This window comes from Aricia agestis, chromosome 8, assembly GCF_905147365.1.
Source record: "Aricia agestis chromosome 8, ilAriAges1.1, whole genome shotgun sequence".
In the NCBI taxonomy this organism is placed as follows: domain Eukaryota; kingdom Metazoa; phylum Arthropoda; class Insecta; order Lepidoptera; family Lycaenidae; genus Aricia; species Aricia agestis.
Genome location: NC_056413.1, coordinates 15535006 through 15562805, shown reverse-complemented (window position 1 = coordinate 15562805; position 27800 = coordinate 15535006). Strand labels below are relative to the sequence as shown.

The following is a 27800-nucleotide window of genomic DNA, read 5'->3' as shown; positions in this document are numbered from 1 at the left end:
CCACTAGGTATGCAGATGATCACTTTCTATTGCCATAATGTCGTAATCCGTAAGCCGTAGATTTACGTCATCGCTAATCGGCAATCGCCCGCCAAACGAATGTCTAATGCGATTGGGCGATGTTTGTAAACAACATGACTTACTACGGTTTTTATGGGCGTATATTTAGGGTAGTGTATTAGCGGTTTATGTAGTTAAGAGGTTAGTGTGGCATGCCTGCAGCTGTGTGCGGCCTGCACCGGCCGGGTGCGAGTGCACTGAATAGTTTCGTCGGACGTTCGCGGTGAATCAATAACGCACGTGTTGACTTACGATAGTGCGCGCTCAGCGTTTTTGTCGGGTTTTTTGTGTTTTGACTTTTGAGTGAATGACGAGTGTTTTGTGGGTTTGTCGGTTTCGGTTTCTTCGTGTGGGGTGGTCCGTTTTGGTCGGGTCGGTGTAGTTTTCGGGACTCACCTTGATGGCCTGCGCGCTGTCCTTGTCGAGGAGGAACTCCATGGACTTGTGGGGCCGCGGCGCGGGCGGCGGGGGCGGCTGGGGCGGCGCCAGCGCCAGCAGCGAGCGGTGCAGCACCGTGCGCTGCGTGTCCACGTCCGTCTCCAGCACGCCGGGCGGCGCGGCGGGCGGGCGCGGCGGCCGGTGCGCCACGCCGCCCGCCCCCGGGGCCGCCGCCACCGCTGACACGCCCTCCTCCTTCAGCGGGATGCGCACGTAAGCCGCGCGCGCCGTCCCGCCGCCGTCTGCCGTCGCCGGCACACCCCCTGCACCCCCGGCGCCCCGCGCCGACGCGCCTGCGCCCCGGGATTTCTTCTCCTTGCGCCCCGAGAATCGGAAGTTCGCGAACCGCGAAAGGAAGCCGGCGATGCGGCCGCGCGGCGCGCGCGCCTCCGTCATGGCCGCGGAGTGGAGTGAACGCGGCGGCGCGCGCGCCTCCGTCCCCGCCCCCACCTCCTCCACCTCCGCGTCCGCGACGTCCACGCTCGCGCTCGAGCTCGCGCTCGACTCCACGCTGGAGCTGCTCTCGCGCCAGCTGACCTCAGCCACGACCGGCGAGAACGTCACGCCCTTCGAGCCGGCGGACACGGAGCGGCCCGGCGGCGCCGAGTCGGGCGGCGCCGGCGCCACCAGCTGCAGCGACGCACGCAGCTCCTCCGGCGTCTCCCGCGGAGGGGTGGCGCGCGCGCGCAGCTCGGGCGTGGAGCGCACGCGCGCGTCGTTGGCGCGCACGGGTGTCGAGGCGAAGGCGGGAGTGCGCACGGGGTCGGGCGACGGGGAGCGCGGCGGGGAGGGCGAGGTGGAGGACGGCTCCATGCGGCGGCGCAGCTCGTCCAGCACGTCGTCCCAAGCGCCCCACGAGTCGCGCAGGCGTCGCGCCGTCAGGACGGACAGCTCGCGCTCGTAGGCGCCGGCGCCGGCGTCGCGTAGCGCTCGCCGCGCGTCGTCGTCGAGGCGGCGCGCCGTCGCCTCCATCTCGCGGGCGAAGGCGCGCTCGGACTCGGTGGTGGAGTCGCTGCCGGCGCTGGGCTCGCGGGCGAGCGGGGGCGGCGGCGCGGGCGCGGGGGGCGGTGGCGGGCGGTGCGCGGGACGCGGGGGCGGCGTCGGACGCGGCCGGCGCGGGCCCCCGCGGTAGTCGAGCGCGGTGAGGTCCGCCACGCTGACGGTGAGGTCGTCGCCGACCTCGAAGGTCTGTCGGAAACGCGCGGCGTGCGCGGCGGCGGGGCGCGGCTCGGAGCACACGTCGAGGTCGGCGGGCAGCGAGGTGGCGCGCGCGGGCGGGTGACGGCGCGCGGCGGCTGGCGAGGCGGCGAGGCAGGGCACGCTGCCGGCCGGCCCGTGCGCTATTTCGGGTTGGGCGCGGCGCGCGGGCGGTGGCGGGCGGCGCGCGCGCTCGCTGTAGCCGCTGTCCTCGCTGAGGTTCTCGGCGGAGAGGTGGGCGCGGGGCGCGGGGCGCGCGGCCGGCGGCGAGGGCGGCGGCGACTCCAGCGAGTCCGGGGACAGGCTGGGCGAGGCGGGGGCGGCGCACGAGCGCTCCAGGGACTCGAACTGGGCCAGGCTCGAGGTGCGCGAGAGCGAGGCCGAGCTGGTGGGCGAGGAGGCGCGCTCCCGCCGCCGGCGCTTGGCGGGGCAGGCCCACTCGCGCTCCGACTCGCTGTCGCACTCCGATCCTGTCGGGAACACCACTATACCGTCAGCCGGAGATTCGCACTATACTGCAGTACACCGAACACCCGCGTCGCTCGGTCCGAGCGTCGTTAATGACAATGACACCAAAAGTGAAATGAGTTTGAGATATACCTTGGAAAGTGTCCAAAATTGTATTGTAAAAATAAATCATTTACGATTAAAATCGCACAAAGTAGAATTAAAGTCGAACAAGTAAAGTTATCCACGCACTAGAGAAAAATACTTATAGTTATGTAATCACTGGGAAATAAAAACTATAAAAATACATTATTATTTTTCAAATAAACAAGTTAACTATAAAGCGCCATCAGTGACTATAACTGCAAACATTTCCAAAGCCACGTTACTAAGAAGTTCCACTTGTATGTACTAGATGGCGCTGTCTTAAATTAATAAGATCGTTCTTAGAGCATATTGAATTATTATTAAGTATATAAGTTTAATGTTAGATATAATATTTTTCAACGTTTTAAATCAGTATTTCATTAGGGATGTTATAGTTTTACAATAAAGTGAAAATTACATCTCTCTAATCTCTTACCTGCCGTGCCTCGCACATGGATGACGGAGTCGGCATCGGAGTCAGACAGCCATGTGGCAGCAGACGATCTCTCGGAGCGCAGATCATCGCTGGTCTCTTCGACTATCGTTTCGAGATAAAGTGCGTGTGTGCTGCCATTGTCACCTGCAACAAAGTTTACAATGTTTACGCTACTCGACGACAGATGGCGTTACTGAGATATTCGCTGCTAATTTTTGCGTAAAAAATTATTATACGGCATTTAATTGATTACGGCGAAGCAAAACAAAGAAGGGTAAGTACTATTATATTAATATAATATTTACATGTTCAGCTAGGTAAGTATCTTCTATTTTATCTTAGGTCTTTATCGGGAGAGATCGGGACCCAAAAAATCTCAACACCCATAATCAAAATCAGTTCAACGGTTTAGGCTGATTTTCCTGTCACGCTGATCGCTCGCTGACCGTCGGTTCCTACACCGAAATGTATGAAATATCAGCGCAGACCGCTATACCTACGTTATTCAAAATTCTAAAACATCTCGGGTAGAGATGTGCCGATCATGACTTTGGCCGACTAGCTGACTAGCCGATTAGTCGGCTGCAAAGAAGCCGACTAATCGGCCGACTAGTCGGCCAAGCCGATCATGGTTTCGGAAGTTTCCGTAACGCTTTTTTTACTCCTGATTCGCGAATCGCGGGTAAGTCACACACGCGGCACGCCGCCTGCGAAGGTGACCTATCGTGTCATGTTTACTTCGCGTACGTTACTTTTTTTGTTTTTATGATACAGTTGACGGTTTTCAGGAAATATTCAATGTACATGCAATTTTGATTTAATAATACATACTTAATTTGTTGTTAAAATATATTTAAAAAATATATTTCTTTACTAGCAAGTAATTTCAGAAACACTTCATTTAATTTTAAAATGTGTAAGGCTGATTAAGTGTGATTTGAACACTTATAATTATCAAGGTTTTTCTTTAATGTAATTCCAATAATAACAAAAATGAAAAAATAAAAAGCCGGATAGTCGGCGCTTTTTGCCGACTATTCGCCGACTAGTCGCCGACTACAAAAGTGGCCGGATAGTCGGCTTTATCGACTAGTCGGCACATCTCTAATCTCGGGACATCAGCGCCACAGAATATAACTATTATAGGTCCTAGTCAGCGCCGAGTGCCGACGGTGCGCGTGCAGTCAGTGTGACAGGAAAATCAGCCTTAAACATGATGTAATAACTGATAACAAACAGATGGACGAAATTATTATGAATGTCTGAAAAAATAACCTAGCAATAAAAGCAATTCATTTCACACATCGTAAAAATATTATGTTGCTCAAAATTAGGTGTAGCAACAACATGAGATTAGCAACATTCACATGCACGATATCGCCGGACATGCTACACGAACACGATGCAAATAATTGCTTAATTCGTTTATTAACACCGAACACGAACTATCATCAACGCATTCACCCGAATTATAGTGAGACAATCGAACTAATGTTGAGAATTGTGACCCTGTGTGCTTAACTTTTAGCCAACTCAGGCCTTAGCATTACCTATCCTAAATTTTGAAAATTGAGAATGGAAATTAGGTAATGTTAAGAAAATTGAATTGGTAAGTATGGTCAAAATAGAAAGGATTTCTTTCAACGAAAGAGTAGACAAGAGTGATTATGGAAATCGCTTAATATTTAAGTACATAATATTATTATTATCTCTAAATTCGAGTTGATATTTTAGCGATATACGAGTACCTAACCTGATTGTTTGCCGATGCTCATTAGGGTTGCCAACCGTACTATAATATATAGTATTGTACTATACTATAATATATAGTATTGTACTATATTTCGAGCCTTCGTACTACATACTGTTGAACTATTATATAGTACGCAAAATAGGTACTATATTTTCAACACTGAAATCTATCAAACAAAATCTTTTTTTTTAATTTATAAACGCGCTTAGTACATAATTATGACTTGACATAATAAGTTGACACTTTTGAATTTGAAATGGCGGGAAGAGAGAAACAGAAGTAGTCTCTCATTAATAAAATGATCTTTTAATTTACATTAATCTTAAAATTGTATGTAATAAAGCATATGACACTTTTATTTTAGACAAAACATTGTTAAAAAATGCAAGAAGTGCAAAAAATATAGTTTTTATAAAAATAAATAAGTAATACTTAAATATTTCATTGAACATTTTTTAATTTTTCCCTAAAATACTATATTTTTTAGAAGTATATTTTTTATAGTTTATTTTGAAAAATACTATATTACGCCGGAGAAATGTTGGCAACCCTAATGCTCATGGACAGCGACAATCAAAAGAACTTGGCAGTTGGTACTTGCTATTATATTGGTTGGTAACAAAAAGTATGTAAACTTTTCAGAGTGATTAAAGAAAGGAAAAGTAGAGGGAAATAGATGATTATAAAATTAAATAATATTATGTGTCACTCGGAGTCTGCCGCGGTAAAGTTATTGCAGTTAGCAGCTAGTCTACGGCTAGCATATACGTCGCACGCACTCAGACACCGTGCCGAAGTCTGCTGAACTAAAACGACGCTAGACGAATGTTAGGTTTATTTTCGTTACGGAATTTATTAGTTTAAAGCCCGCGATAAAAGCTCAATAGCTTAGAAATCACAGTTACTACGAATAGTTTCCAAATTATCGAAACACTAGTTGACGCCCGCAACTCTGTTGCGCCAAAACTCGTTTATCGCGGCGGCACCGTACATTTTATCGGGATAAAAAGTATCCTATGTCCTTTCCCGGGACTCAAAGTATCTCCATGCCAAATTTCAGCAAAATCGGTCCAGCGGTTTGGGCGTGAAGAGGTAACAGACAGACAGACACACTTTCGCATTTATAACATTAGTATGGATTCGAGAGAATCTGAACGCACGCCAATTTGCCAATCAATGCAATAATTCAACAATCAATAAACAATTAATAATTATTATCAATTTATCGAATATTTTAATTGCAGCAATATACTATAATTTTAGAACAGCTATCACGCGAGTCTTGTGCGTTTCTCGATGTAATTTACAACGTTTTGCCAGGTTTTGCTTGATATTCTTATGAGAGAAAAAAAGAACAATTTTCAGTAAGTACGTGTGCTTTAGGAACCTAAAATACGCTTTTTTTGTAGGTCGTATTTAAGCCGCGTACTTTAAAATTTGTGTGAAATAATTTGGCCATATTCGGTAAACAAAAATTAAATTATATAACGTTTTAGATACTTACTTACCTAAGTTTAGATTATAGATTTGACATCTTGAAGAAAAAACATGCCCAAAATATTTTTTGGTCATGTTTGGTACCTAGCCAAGATTCTCTTAAACCTTTAACAGGTAACTACTTAGTATAGAGTATATAGAAGAAATTTATTAATGATACTATATAAATATTAAATAACCTCCTTTCTAACAAAAACATTGCAATTTTTTGTCCTTGTCTGTTACAATTGAAAAGGCATGGTAGAGAAGGACAAAACTAATAATACTATATAGCGTATCCATTATTTAACTATATAATTTAAATATAGTTAAATAATGGATACGCTATTAGAACGTATCCATTATTTAACTATATTTAAATTTATTTGAAGTTGTTTGCAGCAATGTTATTATCACGTGTAACTTTTTAAACCACATCGAGTCAAGGTTAAGCGCGGCGTTTGAACTCCACACACCAGACAATATACGAACAATATTGTAACAATATGGTGTAATTATCTACCTTTATTATTATTTTATGCAGGTGTGTATTAGATGCAATCTATACTAATAATAATATTATAAAGCTGAAGAGTTTGTTTGTTTGAACGCGATAATCTCAGGAACTACTGGACCGATTTCAAAAATTCTTTCACGAATGTAGCTATAGTCCATAATAATATTTTAAATGGGTATCTAAACATTAGCGTATAATGTGGTGTGATTGGAAACAGCCTGAAACAGCTATCTGTCAACTTGAAAGACAGCTGTTTCAGGCTGTTGAAAGCAGAGTAGATTGAAAGTTTCAAGAGATTTCAAGTGACATAATATGAGGGCATTATTTAAGATTTTGGCTACGCGCCAAAAAAACCTTGAAAGCTAATAGCTTGTCAAAAAAGAGTAGACGCTGTACACAATTTTGAAAGCACTTAAAAATATGAAATCGAGATAAAAATGTGCAAGGTGATAATATTTAAAGTTTATAAGTATATGGTCGCTGTTAAGCATTAGTGTCCTAACCCACAATTTTTTTTGTCGTTAAATTTTGAATGCAGTCTTGTTCTAAATCATTTAAAGAACATAACTGCATTCATAACTCAATACGTAATTTTTGTGTGGGTTAGTACACGAATGCTTAACAGCGTCCAATTATAAGCTTTCTCTGTGGAAATACAAAGAGAAAAAACCACCTTTTGAGCGTGATTACATTTAGAAAATTTTGTACTGCGTCTACTCTTTCTTGACAGACTGTAGTACTAGCTAGTTTCGCTCAAGTTGGTTACTAATATATATTCTGTGGCTCAAGTCAAAGTGAATTTAGCTCTCACTAAGTATGTTGTATCTAATATATAAAATTCTCGTGTCACAGTTTTCGTTGCCATACTCCTCCGAAACGGCTTGACCGATTCTCATGAAATTTTGTGAGCATGTTGAGTAGGTCTGAGAATCGGCCAACATCTATTTTTCATACAAAAAAAATAAAAATTATATGGCAAAACAACGTTTGCCGGGACAGCTAGTTATTTTATAATAATAATAGATGAAAATGTACCTTGGATTTATATTTGACTTACATGTACTAGATGCCGCGGACGTCCGCAACTCGTCCGCAACCGTTTATCCGGGCGCCATACATTTTTCCCCGGGACTCAAAGTATCTCCATTCGAAATTTCAGCACAATCGGTTCAGCGGTTTGGGCGTGAAGAGGTAACATACAGACAGATCGACACACTTTCGCATTTATAATATTAGTATGGATTTTATTTTACATCGTCAAATCAGTGAGTTACGACTTACGACATCATGTGAAACCGCAGCATCCGACAACGACATCCTTTATGTGGTAAACGGGTTATATCGTAGACACACGGTGATACAATAAAAATAATAGACCAAGTGCGAGTCTGACTCGCGCACGATGGGTTCCGTACCGTTATAGAGCGAAAAAATAGAGTTTCTTGTATGGGAGCCCTTAATTATTTATTTTATTTTAATGTTATTATTAAATATTAAAGTACGATTATAATTAAGGATTTTGTGAATATTTCAAGTGCTTACCTGTTGCCATTATGGATTACGAGCAAAAAATCCCTAACCCATCCCTAATCCCATACAACAAACGTGTTTTTTTTATGTATATAATAATTTTATTCTGTTTTTAGTATTTGTTGTTATAGCGGCAACAGATAAGATACATAATCGGCAAAAATTTCAACTCTCTAGCTATTACCGTTCTTGAGTTACAGCCTGGAGACAGACAGACAGACGGACAGACATCGTAGTCTCAGTAATAGGATCCCGTTTTAACCCTTTGGGTATGGAACCCTAAAAACAAAATTGGTTCGAAACTTAAAACTAATACTTTCGGATGTCCTACATGATGGCATCCTCGACTGTTTCGGGTACTAACAATAAAGAAGTCAGGAGTTTTGGTGAGACTCTATTTAACCTAACCCTACCCCTGCTATAGCCATTAGCCTGATAACCGAACACCTGGAAATTCGGCTATCGTCGCTCGCTCTCTTAAGATGTCTCAAAATATGTCTTCAAATATAAATGTAAGGGACAAACAGCGTTAGTACTGAATGAATCAAAGAATGTACTCCGGGACTGCCGTCAGAAGAACAAAACTGCACGTCAGGCATACCTTTTCGCCGCGCGGTAGACAGGAGATATTACTACCTCTCTTATGCCCGGGCCGCACCTGCGTAGTGCTTCGTGCTTAAAACAATACCATTGGACGATCTGCGTGTATCGTCCAATGGTATCGTCTCATGCCACGAAGCTCCGTACGATAGACGCATGTGCGTACGTAAGATAGACGGCCCGTCTCAGTGTGCTCACTCCTTTACAGTCACACCGCACGCTCTGGTGATCTACTCTACCACCAACGAATCAATGCTTCGGTACCTGACCCAAGTTTAAGCATTTTCCACCCAAAAAAGGCACGCCAAGAAGTCTTCACTTCAGAAACCTCCTTCGAGTATGCTTTGGAGGGGACAAGGAAGTTTGTAGAGTTCATAACACTCAACACAACGCCCATACATTTCATAGCCCGTAATGCGTTTATAATGTGGCTTCTAGCTTTCTATGTTGATGTAATTTATTGCTTACAACATTATGTTAACGATTTCATAAACAGGCAGACGGTTCACCTGATGGTGAGACTTGAGAGGTTACAATAAGTATGTAATTTTACTCTATATAATATTATTTTGGTAACTATTCATTGTATAATATAAGCATTGAGCCATCTTCATGTGGTCTTATAATCTTTTCAATTCCTTATAATATTGTGAATGTATTTAACAAAGATCAAAGCTATTAGGACTATCACCAGTAGCCCTAGCATGGCCACCAGTAGAAATGCGAGAGTATAGACAAACTGTGGACATAAACTTAAGGTGCCGGTCCGATCTTTACCGCGGCTAATCGCGACCGACAAAAATGCAATTAAAATGCCACTGTAAGGGGAGCGCCCTTTGAGAGATTAATGAAATAAAAGTATTATCAGACTTCATTTATTGCGTTAAGATTTAGTGTTCAATAATACAGGTAAGTATAGGTGCCGGCAGGGCGACAAGCCCTTACGAAATCTTATTAAAGACTAAGTAACTAAAGACTAAAGGGGCACCTGACCTGACACGTATACGAGTATGTCAATGATGCGCACACACAACATAATTATTGCGTATGTGCATAACTGCATATAGGTACTGCACGTTACACCACTTTATGACAAACCGTAGTATATGTCATAAAGTAAGTACGGAAAAATTCAAATAATACCCTAGTATTATTTGAATTTTTAGGACTATAGTCTGTCATAAAGTGGCATTTTAATTGAATTTTTCGGAACGAAAAAAGATCGGAACTGCACCTTAAGTTTATCTTCACAGTTTGTCTATACTTTCGCATTTCTACTGGTGGCCATGCTAGGGCTACAGGCACCAATTTAAAAGTCACCTATAAAAATGTTACATCGAAATTAGAAGAGTTTAAATTATCTGTTTGCACTTTACGTATAATACATTTAGATCAAAATTAATTTAAACTTGTAAGGTTTGTTTATTGTTATAAAATAATGTGGAATGGATACGGTCGCTGTTAAACATTTGTGTATTATACCACAAAAATTTTGGTGTTGAGCTATGAATGCAGTCTTGTTATAAGTCATCTAAAGAACATAGGTACTTGCATTCATAGCTCAACAAAAAATGTGGGATGAACAAATGCTTAATAGCATCCACGGTCCACTTATTGTTTTAATTTTAGAGTCTAGTATCAATTTTTTTATCATGATTTTAATGAATAAGCAAAAAGTTTTTCCTTAAGCAATTACCTACTACACAATGATAGTATAAATTAGATTACTTAACTAATAAAATAACTTTATTATTCCGGAATAAGTATAAAAAATAATAAAGGTAACTCCATAATTCTCTAGTTATTTTACGGCTTATGGAGTAATTTTCTAACGCGGTCGTTGGCGTTAAGTTTTTACAAGCTAACGGCAAATGTTAATCTATCTTTTGATAATGAAAGTCATTATTCTAATCTTGGTGCGTTGACGTCGTTAAATTATATCCATCTTAACAGTTTTAGTCCGGGTTCCGTAGAATAATTTTTTTTTATTACTTTCAAGCAAATTTTTTGTAAGTAGCTTCATTTTGATAAGACGAACAACATTTTATCTGCGAAAAATCTTGAAAGTGGTAGCTAACAGAGATAGGAAGGATTTCATACTTTGATTTGATGGTCCTAAAATATGGATTGTTCTATTTGTAATAAAAAAAAATCTACGGAACCCGAACTATTTTGGTTGATACTTGATAATTATGATTTAAAAGCAGATTTGAGGTGAATTCAACTTTTTAGTACAATACATATAATTTTACTTTAAAATGTTACAACATTAAAATGTATAAAATTTTCATGTTGCGTTGTTTGTTGCTAAACTACTGGGTCGATTTTGTCGAAATTTTGTATATTTTTGAGTAGGTCTGAGAATCGATAAATTATATCATTTACATACTAGAAATAACACTTTATGCTGCTGCTAGCTGTGTCAGCTAGTACCATAATAATCTTCAATATAATCTATATATATAAAACTCAAAGTTGACTGACAAAGGTGATCTATCAACGCACAGCCCAAACCACTGAACCGAGCGGGCTGAAATTGGCATGCAGGTAGATGATATTATGACGTAGGCATCCGCTAAGAAAGGATTTTGATCAATTCTACCTCCAAAGGGTTAAATAAGGGGATGAAAGTTTGTATATAATAATACTTCTTAACGCGAGCGAAGCCGCGGGCAAAAGCTCGTATTATAATAATTTTCTCCAGAGTGCGACAGCAATATATTATATCTCTCTCTCTTTCTGACGTCGGAACAAATTCATTCATGTTATTTGGAGTGTAGAATTAATCTCGGCGATCTACATCCGAAATGTGAAAGTAACGTTTTGTATGTTATGAAATATGCCAGACATACAAGTATGGCGCTTGCGTACTAAAAGACAGATGAACTTTTTGTTTTCTTATTTACATAGTAACTTTTGTGACACAGACTTAATTTTTAACACGCTTTTATAAGCTTGGGCTGTATGTATGTAACGGAATCTTCGAGCACGATTATTACCTATCCCCAGCTGTAGTGTAATTAATTCGAAACTTTGCATACGAGCCAATGACAAATGACAATAAAATAATTTGTTAAAAAGTTACAGTAGCAATTCAGCGAGGATTGGAATAAACTATCTATTATAAAATTTACAGTAAAACTGGAAGCAATATAAATATAATCCTACCAATTTGCCATAGAAGATACTGAGTTTTGTTTACATTTAGAAACGGAAAATTAGTTTGTATAGCATCCAGCTATACAAACTAATTTTCCGCAAAAACTCCAGTATGACCCCATTATAATTATGCTCTGGGGATATTATTAAACAGGTGTATATTTACATCAGGTGACGCTTGCCAACTCCCTAACCGCATCAGAAATTTGAGCTTAGGGCTCCATTACATTAGCGTGACATGAGAGAAATTGTCTTGACGTGTGAATGCCGCTGAAGAGATGCTAAGGGCCGGGACACAAAAACACGAGCCGTATATCGTGGCACGTCACGATGTCGCGTCGTAGTTTTTTTACGATGCTCGTCGTGGATTCCCACGACACGACGTCGCATCGTGAAACGACACTGCGTCGTGGTACAACACGACGTCGTATCTTGTTTTTGTGTCCCGGCCCTAACTGCCACACTCAGCGACGAATAGGTATCATTTACCAGATTCTAGGGCCGGTATAAATAATCAGTACTTAAGATGCGACCCGGTCTCAAGACGCGGTTCGGCTCTGTGATTGGTCCAAATTTTGACAGCCAACCAATCACAGAGCCTGAACCGTGTCTTGAGACCGAGATGCATCTTGAGTACTGACTATTTATACCAGTCTTAGTCTACCAGATTCGGATGGCAAAAAGTGAGAAAATAAATTGACTGTAGTCTCTAGCAATACGGGGGTAATTGGAATAACACATTTTGATCCTTTTTTAGGGTTCCGTAGTTTCCTTATTGCGGCTTATTCTGTGTGTGAAACATGCAAATATATAAATGTAGGTATCCAATGATCAAGGATATTTTTTTAAAACTGCCATCAGCCATCAGATTCTGGTAGACCTATACATAACTGTAATTAAATGAAGATTTTGACATAAGCCCCATACATTATATGTCAAAGTCATTAAATTGAAGTTAAATCTTCATTAAAATATGTCTCTAATGGCTGGTTTACATGTAATATGTATTAAGTTGATAAGTAGTTAACTAAATTTTAACTTAATTTTAAGTTGTAAATTGCATAGTAGCAAGTTAAAAATTAGTAAGTTCTAAACTAGATGACAATTAGAATTTAGTTACTACTTATCTACTATTAATACGTGTAAACCAGCCATTAGTGCTGCTGTAAGACAAGTTTAATTAATAAGTTTTACAAAGTTAGAATTTAAGAATGAATGAGATTTCACAAAACGAATCGCTAAATGACATGGCGCTTACGAATGACGATGCTTTTTATGTCATACTTGAGACTAAATGACGAGCGCAACTCTGCTGCGCAGAAATTCGATAATCAAGCGGAAACCGTACATTTTTCCAGGATTATAATTATTTTATGTCCTTTCCCGGGACTCGCTCCATACCTAGTCATTAAGATAACGCTTAAACCACTAATGCAAATTGTTTAAGCGTTATGAGGTCACAGGTAGACAGACATATTTTGCATTGATAATATTAGTATGTATTATACCAAATTAATCTCAAAATTCGCTCTTGGAATTATCAAAATCTTGATTCTTGACCTCGAAAGTAGCTTTACTCACGTATTAGAAGATTCTATCTTAGCAAAATGTAGAGATCCGAGCTATTGATAACTTTTGATTAAGCAATATTGTGTAGTTGCATACCTACTCTCTGTTTCTATATAATCGTAAATCTGGGTACACGGCAGTGCACCCGCCGAGACGAGCCAAGGGAAGCGCAAGGCCACTACCTACCTTTTCCCGAAGTGTTCGTTGTTTTTTTGAACCCTCATAGAGTTGGTTCCCGATGTACCAGATAGTTCATATTCTCCGGATATAATGTCAATATAGGAGTAATTAAACATACAAAGTCTCAATTGAATAGCTCTAATACTTTAGATTTTATTGATATCTAAACTACACACACACACTGATGATCATCAAAATGTTTGGCTACTTCTTGAAGTACTAGAAAGAAATTTGGTATGTTATAGCTAAGTTTAGTATACAATACAAGTAATACAACCAACAATAAAATTCATAAACTTATAACTTTTGCCCCCCATCCCCTAAAATGGGAATGGGGTGGAGGTTTATATGGGACTTTTATAAATTTTATGACTTAGGACATAAGAGTTAACACGGGACTTTAAACTGTAACTAAAAAACGTTAAAATAAGTAATATAATAGTATAAGTAATCACGTGGGAGAGCCATGCTCATACGTGGGAGAGCCATGCTTCGGCACGAATGGGCCGGCTCGACCGGAGAAATACCACGTTCTCACAGAAAACCGGCGTGAAACAGCACTTGCGCTGTGTTTCGTCGAGTGAGTGAGTTTACCGGAGGCCCAATCCCCTACCCTATTCCCCTCTCTTCCCTCCCCTATTCCCTTCCCTTCCTTACTATATTAACCTATTCCCTCTTAAAAGGCCGGCAACGCACTTGCAGCTCTTCTGATGCTGCGAGTGTCCATGGGCGACGGAAGTTGCTTTCCATCAGGTGACCCGTTTGCTCGTTTGCCCCCTTATTTCATAAAAAAAAAAAAACACAAGAACACACAAAAAGAACTGCGGTGCTAAAATGGTCGCTTTGGAGAGTCATATTATGAATCATAATCTTATTCATTTTTTGAAAAGCGTAAAATGGTCACTCTGCTTGCAATTCATGTCTAGTAATTCGTACTAAGTTGACATTCGTTAGTTTGACAGTTTTGACAATTCATTTGCTGAAATGATTGAGAGAAATTGCTAAATGTGTCACGTGACCATTTTAGCCCCGCTGAAATCCCACCAAAAACATTTCTTGTAAAATGTTGCCTCGACGACCACATTAAGTTTTACCCTGTGAAAAAGATATGAGATCTCATGTAGAGCCAAGCTTCTGAATCTGCACGGTAACTCTACTGACCCTAACTTAAACAAATTCTACATATTAGTAAATATGTATGGCTTGGCTATTTCGTTACTAACTTCAGATCTGAAACTAAATATTCCGATCACCTTCGCGACGGTAGCGAAACGGTGAAGCCATACATAATATTTGTTTAAGTTAAAGTCAGTAGAGTTAAGCCATGTAGATTCAGAAGCATGGCTCTACATGAGATCTCATATCTAGTTCACAGGGTAAACCTTATGTGGTCGTCGAGGCAACATTTTACAAGAAATGTTTTTGGTGGAATTATGATTTCCAGATTTTTCAGAATATTTTGTTCGATATTTTCATTCCAAAATTTTAATCACGGTCAAAACCCAAAGCACGTTAACATGGTTTTGATTCTCACCCATACGCCGTCGGCGAAATGACAAAATAAAGCAAAGCAATCTTCTTTTCTATAATTTTTAAAGTTTATATATTCTTATTTGTAGCTAATTATTTTAATTTTCACTGCCCAGTACAGTTATAGACAACATCATTTAGATTTACTTTTGTTTGAGAGTACAGTTATGCACAGTTTTAATTCGTGGTTTATCTGCAGCAGGTACGGTCACGGTGGGTGAGCTTGCGGCTGGGTACTAATGATAGTTGTACTATAGATACACAAAAGATAGATATGTCTGTTACCCTAACAGACATATCTATCTGTTGATCCCACACGTGCCTGCGAATTGCACATAATAATATAAAACACCTACAGAATGACAAAAACAAAAGAGAAACAAAAATTACAAATTAGGAAATGGCGGTAAAATATGTTTTTTATTTTATTTTTTATAATGAGATCGGCATGTTTACAATTAAATTTAAATGCAATTTCGTAGTTATGTTTAGGAGCTCTGATTAGCAGACTTTATTACGAATTACATTTTATGTTTTTCTTACTTGTTCGATTCTCCTACGTGCTCTACTTAATATTAACATAACTTTTGGCGTCGTTATAAAGTTTTAAAAACTTGTTTTAGGGCCGCCCTTAATGAGTATTAACGTTAAATTCTCCAGTGTTTATATTAAAGTTGCACCGACAGAACAATTTGGTACATTTTAACGTAACTATGAGTAAGTATAGTATACTTAACCATAATTGCGTATATTTAACTGTTAAAGGTTCGCTGTCTTTCTCAAAGGCACTTGAGAAAGACAGTGAACCTTTAACAGTCAGTTCAGTTCAGTGTTCTTTTACAGACAACGACTTGGAGACTAGTTATTCGCTTTATAACACAGGGCCCCAGGGGGTAGAAATATCCCAAAGGCCTAAAAAACCAAGGCAATATAAGAGGACGTATGTAACTTGACGTAATTTAGTTGTAACTTTTTCTTTTTTCCATTTTATGTCGCGATGTGGTCCGGTTTGTCCGGCTGAGTGCTGACTGCTGACCGGCACGGCGGCCGGCGGTTACACAACCACGCGGATGTCTGACATTCTTGTTTACCACAGATAAACAAATAGATCTGGCTTATAGATGAGGTGTATTACAATTCAAATTACATTATTTTTAACGAAATTTAAGAATAACGTTTTAGAATTTGCCAGCCATATTGGAAGAAATAAACACAAAAAGGAAGATTTACTTTCAAGTTCGGACTTCAGACACTTCCAGCAATAGCGGTTTCACATCTCCATTCGTTTAGACATTTCCAGCAACAGCAGTTTCGCATCGAGTAAAGCTATTAAATCGAAAACTAGTTTAACATCGTTAGTGTGTACTGTCTTTATCATGGATGTATCATGTAATACAGTAATATAAAAAGATACAACTTTATTACTTTGGCATATCTATAACACAACGATCTATGGCGCTGGACCACTTAACTAAATGGACGTGTCTGCGTTTCCTCATACTTAACGTTGCGGTACTTTATCAAATATAGTTCCTTACAATTAAATATTTATTAGCATTTCAACCAGCTGCAGTCTTGAAGGTATAGCAAGATCCCTACAAACGTGAGATAGTTTAAGAGCGCTCCTGACTCAAAAAATCAAACATCGTCCTTCTCTCTTCACACACACGCCCGTTATTCATATGCCAGGTGAAAAAGGACGGCGCGGAATCATCGCCGAGTTAGTTTACCTTGAATAAAAGACGGACTATAATGATTATGAAAAAAGTGTTTTGAGCAAATTTAGGTTTTATCAATGCCTTTTTTGATATTAAAAAATATTAAAGAAAAGACAGCAAACTTCGAAGATCCAAGCAAAAATGTGCCTAAAACAAGGTTTTTTGTAAAAAAGAAACTATCGAGCATTTTTTCAGTAATCGTGTTTTCGTCTTGAGCATTTAATTTTCATGACTTGAAGTTACTTGTGTCAAAAAATCAGTTTTCTAGATCTTACAGATTTTGAGATCTAGGTTTAAATATGTAGTCAAGTTAGGGTCAGGTGCGCTCTTAATTATTCAAGACAATCCAGACTAACTACTAATAAGGAATATTACGCAAAGGTTGCAGCAGAGGGCGACACTAGCACATATAGTAAATAATCCGACCAAATTTATCCTAATCCGGTCCGAATCCGATCCGTAAAAACATCAGTTCGTTAGGTTTCCGTTATAGAGTTCTGTAATCAACAAAACTTGGTTGACTACTGAACCCTAAAACGGAACCCTAACAAGCAGATTTTTTGTATATTAATAGATATTTATTACTCTATGGTAATAGTTATAATATAATTTAAAGTAATATTGTCCTACAAATAGAACAATCCATATTTTAGGATTTAGGACCATCAAATCAAAGGATGAAATCCTTTATATTTCTGTTAGCTACCACTTTCGAGATTTTTCGCAAATAAAAATGTTGTTCATCTTATCAAAATGAAGCTACTCACAGAAAATTAGCTTGATAGTAATAAACAAAATTGTTCTAGGGCTCCCCGTACTAGTACGGTTCAACCGCGATAACGAATTTTTAACAACGGAGCTGATTTATCTACGAAATCTTAATAAAGCGCGCACTTTTTGTGGCATTAAAATGTAATGATTGACAGTCATTCGTTTAAATACAGCTCAATTTAGAGACAATGACAAATTGTCATTGACTAATGGCAATCATTCGTCAACTGTTTTTGTGAATCACGCGAAATCTAATTTGCTTTAAAAATATCTCCTAATATTAGAGTACTTGGCAGATGAACTGACTAAAAAAGACAAATCTGTATGTCTGTGAGTTTACCTTATTCTCATGATAAGGATTGTACAGTGTACTACACAATTCGCAAATCGCAATACATTTTAGTTACAAGCTTATGTTGTTGTAATTTCGCAATGTCTCATATTTTCTGTTCACAAAGCGATTTCGATACGAGAACGTTTACCTTGAAGTAAATTTAAAACTATTGGTCTTATTAGTTTGCGTCAAACATCAATTAAAATACATTGGTAACTGGTTCATACTAGTTACGCTGGTCACTGGGTTCGAATTACATTTGGGTGCACGGCAGCGCCCCGCCAAGACTAGCCAAATTATCAAACTCTACAGACTATATTTAACTTGTCTGAGTTTTTTGGGTGGTCATTTCTTAATTACATAAAATTTTGTAATAAAAAAAATATATATCACCAGTTATAGATCTTTTTAGGGTTCCGTACCCAAAGGGTAAAAACGGGACCCTATTACTGAGACCTCGATGTCTGTCCGTCTGTCTCCAGGCTATATCTCAAGAACGGCCATAGCTAGCCTTCTGATATTTTTACAGATTGTGTATATAATAACAATTACTAAAAACAAAATTAAATAAAAATTTAAGGGGGGCCCCCATAAAACAAACTTGATTTTATTGGCCTTTTTTGCTCGTAATCAATAATTGCAACAGGTACGCACTTTAAAATTTCACAAAGTCACAGAATACATTTTAGTTTAAGAAACAAAGTCCTTTATTATATGTGTACTTTAATGAATAATAATAAAATTAAAATAAAATAAAAAATTAAGTGGGGCTCTCATACAAAAAACACAATTTTTGGCCTATTTTTTTCTCTATAACGGTACGGAACCCTTCGTGCGCGAGTCCGACTCGCACTTGGCCGATTTTTTCATTTTATAACCAAGTGAATACAGGGTAAATTCAACATAGTTTAAAATAACAACCAATAGTGCTACACACACTATTGCTACTTGATGCAGAAAAGACTGGCTTGAAAAACACTTCACCTCTTTCTGTACATACAACTATATAATTTCCATGTCCTCACTGACATTTGCAACAAACGCACCGTGATCCGTGACTATTGACTGTCCATTAACAAAAAAAAGTTAAATTTGAATTTAAAAATGGAACAATCAATGAGGGATGACGGTTGCGGCTGCGTTCAGGAATCCGTTGAGAAATCGTCTTGAATTATTTATAATACGTCAATGTTCGCGCCTCGCAAGAGTTCACTGGGCACAATATGGCCACTGCGAAGAATATTAATCGGTGTTTAAATAGATAAACATTTATTGCCACTCCTAAAGACCTATAAAATGGCGTCAAAGAATTAGTGTACACTGTACAATGTTTTGTAAGAACTTGCGTTACAACCAAGTAAGTAACTTCTAGTAATTTTGAATTTTAGAACTTTTCATAGTTAGCATTTCATCATAATAATTATTAAAGTGACCATTTTAAACCTAGTGGTCCGCTATTAAAATGTTCGATTTACGCTTTCGTATACTTAGCATAAAAAACTCGTTAACTTAGATTGAAAATGGTCAATAAGCAATATGTTAGTAAAGGTTAAAAAGTTGAATAAAAAGGTCGAGCCTTGGTCACGGTCAAGGTATATTTGCTGTTGTAACTACCGTAAAATGTTCTCTTTCGCACTATTTAGCCTACTGGCGACTACAACAATAAATAAATTGAAATGTTATTAGCACATTCATAACCTAGTCTTTTCAGTGAAATAAGTTTAACTAAATCATTTGGGGGCACGACCGTGTCCCAGCCAAGTCTCGATTACAATAATACCACAGACTACTAAATAGTTATGTATATATTAAGCCTATAATAATTTATTATTATGCTTTTATCGATATTGTTATGAACGCAAATAGATGTAGAGTTTGTGTAGCTACTAGCTAGGTCCTGTAAATCGACTTCGATATATTTTGAAGTGATAATTTTACATGTTTATTGTTTGAATTTGAATTTATTACAGACTACCTATAATTTTGCAGACACAGTGCTTGCTTTAACATCACTTTTGAATTTCGAATAAACGTGATTTTTATTTAATACATTTATAACCAAAAGTACATTTTTGTTGTTGCGAAATCTGAAAGTACTCTGCAATAATATAAGACCTTATGGTAAAGCCTGGTTACAAAGCCTTAACCTGTGGTTTCAGCCTGATCTGACCTCTATTAAAAATACTAGGTCTATTAATACATGACCTCCGTGACTCGTGTCCCTATACAGGATATATTGTAAGTGGTTGAATTGATCTTGACAGTACGGTTCCTCGTGTCAATGGAAATTTTGGTATGTGAATGTGTAAGAACTGTAAAAAAAACAAGTAGTATTTAACATATTACTTATTAACATAATAGATAATGATAATGTTTTAGTTATTTACATGTAGTTAAGGAGCCTTTAACAGCTGAACGAGTTTTAAAATACAAGTGGAAGAAAGGGATAACTGTAAGTATGATAATAATTAATAATAATATGGCCAATTCCCAATATAGACTATATTTAAAAACAAAAAACAAGCCCTGAAACTGGTAGTTAAAAAAATGTATAGGGCCTATTATAGGCCTTGGAGAAAAGCAAACTTTTTTCGCGCCATGCCATATATGTTTAAACATGTTATAATTTCTGCGCTGACTAAAATATCAAAGAGGTCCAGAATCAAGATGGCAAAGTTGTAAATAAAATTATGTAGTACTAGGAACTTGTGACAGATAAAAATGCGTGGCGAAATATTATACTTTACATCTAAATATGACTGGCTGACTGACTGGCTGACTGACATAGTGATCTATCAACGCATAGCCCTAGTCCCTAACCACTAGTGACTAGACGGATCGGGCTGAAATTTGGCATGCAGGTAGATTTTATGACGTAGGTACGCGCTAAGAAAGGATTTTGATAAATTCCACCCCTAAGGGGATAAAATAGGGGATGAAATATTATTGTATACTTCATTACGCGAGAGAAGCCATGAGCAAAAGCTAGTTACATTACATACAAAGAAAAAACTAGATTTTATGTGGAGCAGATCATAACATTAGGAATGTCATTGAAACATTATCTTTTAATAGCATTCTTGTATGAGGTCAATGAAGTAGTAAACACTAAATACTAGAATTTACTAAATAAATACAATATTTAGTAGTAAATTACGTTTCACAATTTTGTTTTCACAAAAAAAAGGAATTTTGCAACCTATGATCTAAGTCAGTGTATAATTTTATACAAATTAAGAACTTTAAACTGGTTACAATAACATAATGAAATTCATACACTATTTACTCTCATCTCACCAAAGGATAACGTCCTACAAATTAAGTTATATCAAACTGGCAAAAATATGCGAATGAAACTTTAGTTAACAATTAAATATTATAAATCCGAAACGATCGGTCACTGAAAAATACTAACCTTCGGGCTATGAACTTTCTTAGTTGCTAAAGTATAGTACTGTAGACAGCTGACATGCGTTATGCGTTCTCTGATTGTCCATCATGACACAAGAGGCCATACAGATAATATGGATCTGTTACCACAGAACCGGTTACGGTATGCAGGAATGCGGCTCATTCGATAAACAGACAATGGGATCGGGGTATACCTTTGCGGGGATGCATATCGCATATTTTAGCAGCCATTAGTAAGAAAAAAAGTATAACAAAGGAAGAAAAAAGATTAAAAAGGAAAATGTTTTTGGGTTCAAGTTCTTAAATGTTTGAAGACTAAACGATTATCCAAAGAAATACAAGCTAAATAAAAATGTACTAGAGTATTGTTTTTGATTTTAGCCAGTTCTTAAATATTTGACCACTTAATGATCGTTAAATAACTTTAAACTCAGTAACCGTATCTACTACTAGCTGTTGCCCGCGACTTCGTCCGCGTTAGTATAGTAGATCACGTCCCAAGTATTATTTATTGTACAAAAATATTCAATGTACAGCATTGACTTTCCTACGATTTTATTATAAGTACGAGCTTTTGCCCGCGGCTTCGCTCGCGTTAATCCCCTTTTTGAACCCCAAGAGGTTGGAATTTATCAAATCCTTTCTTAGCGGATGCCTACGTCATAACATCTACCTGCACGTCAAATTTCAGCCCGATACGTCCAGTGGTTTGGGCTATGCGTTGATAGATCACTATGTCAATCAGTCAGTCACCTTTGAGTTTTATATATATAGATATAGATGTTCCGTGCGGCTTCGCTTGCGTAATTTAGGAATTTTACGCGACCGTACATTTTTCCGCAAAAAATAGCCTATGTCCCTTAATGTGGTCTATTCTTCATGTTTGCTAAATAACATAAAAAATGCTCCAGTAGTTCTTAAGAATCTTAAGATAATAAGCAATTTCATATAATTTCCCCCGTTTTTTCCACATTTTCCTCTATTTCTTCGCTCCTATGAGTCGTAGAATAATAAAATATAACCTTCCTTAAATGGCCTTCCTCGATAAATAGGCTATCTAGCATTGAAAGAATTTTTCAAATCGGACCAGTAGTTCCTGAGATTAGCGCGTTCAAACTTTGGTTTGGCGAGGTTTAAAATGTATTAGTTTTTAAGTTTTTGAAATGAATAAAAAAAAAAAAAATAATAAAATAAAAAATAAGCCCTTTCAAATAATTTCCCCCGTTTTTTCCACACTTTCCTTTATTTCATTGCTCTTATTAGTTTTAGCGTGATAAAATATAGCCTATAACCTTCCTCGATCAATGGGCTATCTAACACTGAAAAAATTTTTCAAATCCGACCAGTAGTTTCTGAGATTAGCGCGTTCCAATAAGTCCTTTCAAATAATTTCGCCCATTTTTTTCACATTTTTCTGTATTTCTTCGCTCCCATTAGTCTTAGCGTAATAAAATATAGCATATAGCCTTTCTCAATCAATGGGCTATCTAACACTGAAATAATTTTTCAAATCGGACTAGTAGTTCCTGAGATTAGCGCGTTCAAATAAGCCCTTTCAAATAATTTCCCCCCGTTTTCTCCACATTCTCCTCTATTTCTTAGTTTCTATTAGTCTTAGCGTGATAAAATATAGCCTATAGCCTTCCTTGATAAATGGGCTATCTAACACTGAAAGAATTTTTCAAATCGGACCAGTAGTTCCTGAGATTAGCGCGTTCAAACAAACTTACAAACTCTGCAGAATTATAATATTATAGTATAGATGAACAAGAAGGTAGAAATAGCAATGTAAAGTAGGTTTATCATTGCGATATTAATTGCAGTAAATTATTTGAGGCACGGCAGTGCTTTCGCAAAGTCGAGCAAATTTTGGAGTAAAATAATTTCGAGGTGTTATAAAAATAAAAAATAATAAATTATCATATTATTATGTGCTTTAGATTTTACGTTATGATAAGCTTCGTAGAGTTCAACCTAAGTTCAAATGTAAGGAGTAATAACCATTAGGGCGCGGTAAAAATTAAGGGTTTGAACTTGGCTGTTATTTCGTAATAATCGTCCTAATTAACATTCTGTAGGATTATCTGGCAATCGATATTTTTATACCAGAAACTACATAATACATACATGTAAATGGTATAACCCTCTGCTGTGCCAAAAGTAGGGTAAAATACTGAATTTTTACCTACTTTTGTTATAATAAAAAACATAGCTACACGGTGTAAATACAGACGTTATAGTTGCACTTTACTCCTTGTATTGTCAGCTAGATCGTACGCTTATTTACTTATACCCGTAGCTTATACCCTAGAAACTATTTAATCATCAAAGCATTGCAAAAAATTCAGCACTTTAACCGACAAACTTTAACAAGAACTAAGATTTAATGAAATAGCACTCCATGTTAATGATCATTATGACATGACCCCATAAAATACTCTCGCCCACACCGAACAGGTCAAAACTCAGCGCCAAACGACTTCCTAAGTGATTAAAACTATAAACTCTAAAAGGACATCTAAACGTGATTTGAGTTCTATTAGGACTTGTAAAATTCTTCCTCGCCTAAAACAGATTTACTTAGATGGCGGTCTCTGCATTCCAACAATACTACTTAGTATGACATCTGACATTTCCACTTATTTCATTGAGAAATATCAGCGGACGGAGAAATAAGTGGGACCTAATTTGAGTAGTCTTTTTTTTTATGAAATAAAGGGAGCAAACGAGCAAACGGGTCACCTGATGGAAAGCAACTTCCGACGCCCATGGACACTCGCAGCATCAGAAGAGCTGCAGGTGCGTTGCCGGCCTTTTAAGAGGGAATAGGGTAATAGGGGAGTAGGGAAGGAAATATGGGAGGGTAGGGAAGGGAAAAGGGTAGGGGATTGGGCCTCCGGCAAACTCACTCAAGTTCGGCGAAACACAGCGCAAGCGCTGTTTCACGCCGGTTTTCTGTGAGCCCGTGGTATTTCTTCGGTCGAGCCGGCCCATTCGAGACGAAGCATGGCTCTCCCACGTCATTGTTTGTACCACTAATAATCAAAGCATGGAATTTGCATTCTAAAGTCGGTTCATTGTCAGTCTCTACTATCTACTTAAATCACACTACATTACTGTTTTAAAGACAAAACACAAATGTGTGTATGTTTGTAACTTCCTAACGCAAAATTACTCTATTGATATTAGTGATAATGAAGTTTCGACGTAAGGTTTTGGCACTAGTTTAAGAAAGGGCTCTATTAATTGACTACAAAAAGTAGTTTTCTTGTGAGATACTGAACTTACGCAGGCAAAAGCGTAAGAACCAAAGATTTCAAAACCCAGGCAAGTATATTTGACAGTGTAGATTCTGTCTACTCTAGTATTGATAAATAAAGTCAGATACGCCCTCTAGCTGTGGTAGGGTTGATATATAAAGAGATCTCGCTCGACATTCTCTTCTTCTATCAGCTACGAGCTCGAGTGGTAGTGTTGAGTGACATAACAGTGTTTAATTTACTCCCCCTACAAGATTGAACAAGTTGTAAAGACAGAAACGGGCGTACCTGCTCATGTTGTACTTATCATCAATGTCATACTACAAATATCAATTTGGTCCCAAACAATACCGAAGCGGATTATAGTTTATGTTTTCCACAGTAAGTCGAACTGTCGCCAGCAGTATTTTCGGCCCAATACGACCTGCAAACCTTCAAGAAGAGAGCGCATTCCCTCTTAAAAGGCAACGCACCTGCAACTCTTCCTATGTTGCTAGTGTCCATAGACCATAGGCGACGGAAGTTGCTTTCCATCAGGTGGCCCGTTTGTTCGTTTGTTCCCTAATTCTATGTAAAAAAAGTAGCGAACTTACGCCGGAGAAGGTGTGTAAGATAAGACACAAATATTTCAAAACCCGGAATATGTCTTATTTGACTGAATCAAACCGTCGTAAGTACTTGTAACGTCAATGTCACATTGCAAATGTCAAAATGGTCCCAAACAATACCGAAGCGGATCCTCGTTTATGCTTCTACAAGCATATGAACTTACCGATATTCCGTCTTCCTGGCATTTAGGCACAACCTACATTTTCAATGTGAACCACTCCGAACTACTCGAACCACTTTTCGTTTTCGATAATCACACGAGCGCTCTTGGCCGTATCGCGTAGTCGACTCAAACGCGACTCGAACTTGACAAAGCTTATGAATCACTATATTAATATGCGTGGCGAGTGACCATCGTGTCCATACTTCCTTTGCTATGTTATGTAAATAATAACATACGATTGAGACATATACTAGAACATACATACATGTAAACAAAGCAAAAGTATCTATTCTAGTAAAAAAAAACAAATTGTAAGCGACATACAAAGGTAATGGGCGAAAAGCCCATAGACGATACATAATATTACTCCATTAAAAAAACAATAAAGATGGATATGATGGGTTGACCTAGGGAAAGACTGGGGGGACTCTACCGCGACAAAATGTAAGGTTCTCACGTGTTGTTTCCCATCCATGAAATCGCGGGAAAATATCTAGTAACATAACTTTGATTACGGCCATTTAATTAATTTATACCGCATTCCGTAAAGTCTCCACTCTCCATATTATAATAGGTGTGTTTTCGATACGATTTGAATCTAAGTATATAATATTATATATATTAATTATAGTCTTAAAAAAAGCTAGATAACAATTATATCGTCAAACTCAAAAAGAAGAAATCCCTGTGAGAAGAAGGACCTTCATGGAATTTAGGAGAGTGAGTGGCAAACAAACACTGGTGAACATACTGTATCAAACATTCCAAGAGCGTGCTTTGAAAGGAATTTCTATGTCAAGGCCTAGATTGTATTTGGCGCTTACTGTGAGTAAAGTTTGTGAATATTTATTCTTTAGAATTGTAAATGTGGCTTGTCAACTTACTATTATTACAGAAGTTAGAATGGCAAACTAAAATGTCCTTTAGCCTAGTTTAGTGTAAGAGTCAGCGACAGTCAGAGCGTCGTCGATCGACGATATTCCATACATTTATCCTGAACAAGATAAGGAAAAAAAATTGAGCTTTATACTTTATCGCAGGTTACGTAGACTTTCAGAACTGCCCTAGTAGACAAGCTGCAAGAGATTATTGTAAACGCTAACAAAATGTAAGCGATTTGACATAAGTCATCGCTTCGCTAGCGAATACTAATGTCAAAACCCATACATTTTGTGGTGTTGGCGTCGGCGTTTACGATAATCGCTTGCCGCTTGTCTAGGCCCTCTGAATTTTTAAAAATAACTGTGAAACCGAACCGAACCGAAACTCCATATTTTCTGATCTTGCCTGTACAGGGGTAATATACAAGAAAACCTTTCAGCTTTTTAACCGAATTCAAAACGGAGGAAGTTTATCATTCGACCGTATATATCGCTGGCTCTTGCTCTAAACGTACAAGGACTGCTTGTCTTTGTCTGGCGCCTTCTGGCGCATTGAAAAAGTCACGGGACAGAAATAGACACCCGATTTTGAGAATTTATACGATATTTTGCCATCAAATTCGTCATACACATAACTTATATTATTAGTATGGATGTAGGCTTTTACGCTAGCGCCTACTTCAAGTGAGCGGACGTTGCGACATCTTTTGTCCACACAGGCCGGCCATCTGTTGCTATCATTAATCTAGTCGCAGGCTATTGCAAAGCCTAGACGCCATATTTTATGGAGACAATATAAATTAGTCGATACGATAATCAAAAATAATAATTTTCCATTAATATTCTGAAAATAATGCATTGCAATGAATGGCATTATCATATTTCATCAAAAAACCTCAGTCACGATTTACAATATAGCAAATCATATTATTTACTACTCAATACTAGATGGCGGTACAAAAATGTTAATTGAAGGGCGGACAGAACGAAACTTTTGATTGATAATAATAATAATCGTTGTTCGTTTCTTCGTTCGTTTCTTACCCTCCCCTATTCCCTTCCCATCCCTACCCTCCCCTATTACCCTATTCCTTCTTAAAAGGAATGGTTAGTGAAAGCTTAGATTCAGTCTTGGTGGACAGGTTCATTGAACTTCATGTTATGAAGTCTCAATGAACCTGTCAATCATAGACTTAATTTTCTAATTTTTATAATTTTATTTATTAAATTGTGAATTATACAAGTGTACTACTAACATAGTTTTTTAAGTCAAATTGTTACTAACACTATGGATCTATGGTCTGAAAATAAATAATTTTTATTTATTTTATTTTAAAAGGCCGGCAACGCACATGCAGCTCTTCTGATGCTGCGAGTGTCCATGGGCGACGGAAGTTGCTTTCCATCGGTGACCCGTTTGCTCGTTTGCCCCTTATTTCATTAAAAAAAATCCCACTTTGAAATTAGCAAATATAATTTAGGCTGGGTTGGCCACCTAACTTTGACTATAACTTTAACTATAATAACTACAGTGCAAAATGTCAAATCTTTGGTTAAAGTTAAATATGGCGTCCAAGGACGCCATATTTAACCTCCGCTCATACGTATATCTGA

At 38.5% G+C, this 27800-nt stretch overlaps 1 protein-coding gene across 1 annotated transcript in view; it reads right to left on the bottom strand.

Annotated features, from left to right (window-relative positions):
- The window catches only part of LOC121729256 (nascent polypeptide-associated complex subunit alpha, muscle-specific form), a 104766-nt gene that overhangs the window by 55518 nt on the left and 21448 nt on the right, over positions 1-27800 (bottom strand). Inside the window, exons 2-3 of the mRNA XM_042117715.1 lie at positions 2726-2869; positions 457-2165 (exon numbers count right to left, since the gene is read on the bottom strand). Coding sequence (XP_041973649.1) covers positions 457-2165; positions 2726-2869 — 1853 coding nt within the window. The remainder of the gene's footprint in view (positions 1-456; positions 2166-2725; positions 2870-27800) is intronic.